The sequence below is a fragment of the Egretta garzetta genome, unplaced genomic scaffold (genome assembly GCF_000687185.1).
Source record: "Egretta garzetta isolate BGI_Z169 unplaced genomic scaffold, ASM68718v1 scaffold108, whole genome shotgun sequence".
In the NCBI taxonomy this organism is placed as follows: domain Eukaryota; kingdom Metazoa; phylum Chordata; class Aves; order Pelecaniformes; family Ardeidae; genus Egretta; species Egretta garzetta.
This window is the reverse complement of record NW_009260614.1, coordinates 7,699,358-7,703,456: the sequence shown is the minus strand read 5'-3', so window position 1 is coordinate 7,703,456 and position 4,099 is coordinate 7,699,358. Positions and strand designations below refer to the sequence as shown.

Genomic DNA, 4,099 nt, shown 5'->3' with positions numbered 1-4,099 from the left:
TGGGGCCGGGCCCCGGGGGTTGGGGGGGCGGGACCAGCCATGGTGCAAGAGCCCCACATCAGTGGCCAGTGCCTCCCTTGCTCCTGGCTGTGCCCACCACGGGTTTCTCTTTGATCCCTTCAGATGTCCAGATGCCGGAGCATTGTGGATGCTGCAGGGCAGGGGGGTGGCACAGCCCGGAGCTGAGCAGCAGAGACACTGTGGAGTGCAAGGGAGGCACAGGGGTCTGCTGGGCCTGGGGATGGGGGACAGGGACAGCACTGGGACCTACCTGGGATGAGGCGGGGGAGGCGGTGGTCAGACATGCTGTCTCGCAGAGCCCAGCAAGCCCTGCAGGCTCTGCCGGCCACTGCTCACGAGTCAAAAGGTCATCTCCACAATAGAGCTAATTCAGGCCAAGACACTGCCTTAACGAGCAGGGAGCAGATAATCTCATTAAAGAGCCAATACAGAGAACAGCATTAATGGTATAAACTGAAGAAAGGACTGAGTGTGCTAAAGCGCGGGCAGGCAGAGCCTGTCCCTCCGCTCAGCAGAGAGGGTGCGGGGCAGGAATCGTGCTTGCTCTGCCCGCAGCAGCCCTGTCCTCGGCATCCAGCAGCCCCTGGGTGCTTCAGGCCAGGCTCGGGGCATCCCACAGGACTCTCTGATGCACCAAAGCTGCTTAATCCCTGCAGCGTGCCTGTCCTGGGGAGAATTCCTGAGCCAGCAGCAATCGTAGCTCTACACGCCTCCCTTCCTGCCTTGTTCAGCCGTTCACTGTGTCTGAAAAACCTGCTGGGCCACAACCAACTGCATTCCCCAGGCCACAAAAGCTGGGCTAGGTGTGGCTGCTCTGTCTCCTCTGCCAACCTGGAGTTCATAGAAGTCTTTTCCTCTCCTCCCACTGGAAAAAAAACACCAACAAATGCTCAGGTTTCATGCAATGGTGGGGAAGCTTTATCTCATGCCAGAGGCTGCAGCGCTGACTGGAGGCTGCAGTGCTGCAGAGGTATGGGGGGGGTGATGACCAGTGTTTTGGCGCTGGTGTGATAACTGTTTCCACCTCTGCTCCATGCTGTGCCCAAGCGTGGAGGGCTCTGGCTTGCAGCAGCTCAGAGCAGCCAGCTCCTGGGCTGAGCCGCTCTTCTTTCTCCTTCCCAGGTGATTGTCTGCTTTGGTATTGCAGTGCTGCTCCATCAGTACGTTGGGTTTGCCCTCGTGGCTTTACTGGTGGAGGTTAACTCCATCTTCCTCCACCTGCGGCAGATCCTGCTCATGGCCAACCTGGTGCACACCACCTGCTACCGCCTCAACAGCATCGTCAACCTGGGCACCTACGTGGTGTTTCGCATCGCCACACTGGCCTGGATGACCCGCTGGCTTTTCCTCAATCGGGAGAACGTGCCCATGGCAACATACGCTGTAGGCACGGTGGGTATGGCAATCATGACGCCTATGAACATCATCCTCTTTTACCGCCTGCTGCGTAGTGACTTCTTCAAGTCCAGCCGGGATGTGCATCGGGAGAAGGAGCAATAGCCCCGCTCCCTGCAGGGCCTGGGGGACAAGTAGCCCCAAGCCCGTGGAGGAGAACAGCAAAGCACAGTGGAGAGTGAGCGTGGCTGTTTCAGTACCTTGCGTGGAGGGTTCGCACTAACAGATCATCCAGGCTTTTCTTGTGGCTGCAGATCCTGGGCCCTGCACAGCAGAGAAGGTGCTCATGGACCAGGCACTGGGGCTGTGCTCTCCCCTGCACCTTTGGATGACGTGGTTGGACAACTGGGAGCTGCTCAGAGAAGCCTCAACAGCTCTCGCAGCTCCCCGGGGCACTGCTGAGACAAGAAAGGAGCAGAAGAGCACTGTTTCCCTACTGCTTTTCCAGACATCCGAGCACCACAGTGTGTTTCTAACCCCTTTGGTGCTGCATCCTGCAGCGTCCCATCAGCCAGGGGACACTGTGCTCAAACCCCGTGTTCTCTTTGGCACTCCCCATGGGAGCACCACCAGGCAAGAGATGCTCCAAGGCTTCACCCTCAAGGCGAGGGCCAGTAAAAGTCAAATCCTGCACTCATGAGTCCTCCCCAAGGAGATTGTCCCAGGTGGGTGATGGAGGGAGAGGCTGAGACCTGTCTGGGTGGGATGCTGCCCGCTGTGGGCTGCAGGTCGGGGGCAGAGCACTGGGCAGTGGGTGCTGCGGTGCTGTGCTTGGGGATGGGCTGCTGACTTCTCCTGACAACTGGAGCTTTTTCTGTGTTGTTTTGTTCCCAGATATGTTAAGTGCCCATAAATAAGCATGGGAGAACGTGAGTCGCTGGCCAGGATGATGCCATGTGATGGTCACTTCCCACAGATACGGAGTTTTCAGGCATAGGCATCTATTAGGATTTAGGCATCGATTAGAAATTAAAAGTTCTGCTGCAGAGCCCAGTGTAATGCTCTTACCCAGCAGCAAGAGCTCTTACTAACACGAGCTTTTAATACATGGCTGCAAATGAAATGGCTTGAGGGGAAGGGGCTTAGTGTGAAAAAGGGACTCGGCATCCCAGCCTGCTCCAGGGGTATCACTGCTTAGCACAGCGCTGCTTATCCTATGTCTCCCCACCACAGAGCAAAAATACACTGTACACTGGCACAGTCTACCTCTCTTGGAGTTTCTTCCCCTTCTCCTTTCTACAGAGGAAGATGAAGGCTGTCGCTTTCCTGCCCTCCTAGGCAAGGGGAGGCTGCGCTTTCCTTGGGGCTGGCAACTGGGGAGGCTAAATGGCTAAACCAGGACAAGCTCCCACCATGGCTCTGCCTTTAGCCCTGCTGCACCGAGCCACTTGCATCTTGCGGGGTTAGGAAAGTGCCGGCTGTGAAATAGGGCAGGCTGCAGGCAGAGTGCCCAGCACGTGGCTTCACTGCTCTCATTCCTGACGCTGGGCACCAGCTTGCAGCAAAGCTAGGATCCTTGTGGTTTGCTCTGCCTGTCCCTGGAGGATTCCTAGGACAAGAAATCAGAATTTTTTAATTTTTTTAACTCCACGTTCCCTTTTCCCCACTGATTCACACACACTGAACTGTTCCCCAGTAGCCCAGCACTGTGTAATAAAAGCAAGATCATCTCCCTCGGGGTTATGCATACCAGTTTTGAGAAATCCACTGGATCTGTCGTGCTTTCTGTGTGGCAAATAACTTTTAACTCAAAATCTCTCCTTTGGTTTGAAAAGCTGGGGGACAGGCTGAAACAATGCGCAGCTCGGAGTGGGTGGCACTTGTTTCGAGGAGGAAAATAAAGGAACAGACACATTTCTGCCCGGGCAGGGAAAGACGAGCGATGTGTGTGGGCAGTGGGAGGCTGGAGACGACTCGTGGCCAAAGCCGCTTACACTTCTATTTGTGGAGAGCACAGGGAAGCTTGCAGGTGCTGGAGACACCTCCTCTGTGTTTGGGTTTGTCACCTTGAATGGTGGTTGTGTCCCTGTGTGCCACTCGCGGCTCCCAGCCAGAGCAGAGATGGTAGCCAAGGCTTTCTCTTTGGATTGACATATTTACGTCCAGTTTTTCAGGAGCTGCTCCGCCGATCCCTGCCCTTAGCACAACCTCTGCTCCCGCTCAGCAACGCTTGGCTCTGTCCTCCGGCCTCTGCCCACACCAGGGATGTTTCTCAAGGCCAGGATTGTGTTACCACATTCCTACCATCACGTGGATGCCGTGTACCCTGGGGCACGTGTGGTCGTGGGCCAGGGAAGCCTGGTCTGGGAGTCAGACGTGATTTTCCCACAGTGCTACAGTGGGATAAGCGGCAGCTTTGCGGCTCACTGCGGCCAGACGCCGGGGGTACCCTGCGCTCGTCTGTCCTGATGAAAAGCGCCGCAGCTTTGGTTCGAAGGGCTTTGGGAAGGGACGTGCCCCTTTAATCCCCCCATACAGGGGTTCATGGGGCTGGAGGGAGCATCTCCATCAGGGAATTAATTAGTCACCGGGCAGCTACACCCCGGCCTGCCACCCACCTGCACCCCCTTCAGCCCCGTCCCGCATCCCAAAGCCCGTATCCCCCCAGCACCGGCCCCTCTCCCCACGGGGACCCCTCACCCTGCCGGAGCCCTAAGGTAAACGACCGCCCGGCTGCAGGGTG

The 4,099-nt window shown here is 56.8% G+C and overlaps 2 protein-coding genes across 2 annotated transcripts in view; both read left to right on the top strand.

Annotated features, from left to right (window-relative positions):
* TLCD2 (TLC domain containing 2) overlaps positions 1-2,076 on the top strand; it is a 3,967-nt gene extending 1,891 nt beyond the window's left edge. The window contains exon 4 of the mRNA XM_035900549.1: positions 1,144-2,076. Coding sequence (XP_035756442.1) covers positions 1,144-1,521 — 378 coding nt within the window. The 3' untranslated portion in view covers positions 1,522-2,076. The remainder of the gene's footprint in view (positions 1-1,143) is intronic.
* Positions 2,077-3,621: 1,545 nt separating this feature from the next.
* Positions 3,622-4,099, top strand: part of PRPF8 (pre-mRNA processing factor 8) — a 20,925-nt gene continuing 20,447 nt past the window's right edge. The window contains 1 exon segment of the mRNA XM_009645034.2: positions 3,622-3,801. Coding sequence (XP_009643329.1) covers positions 3,622-3,801 — 180 coding nt within the window.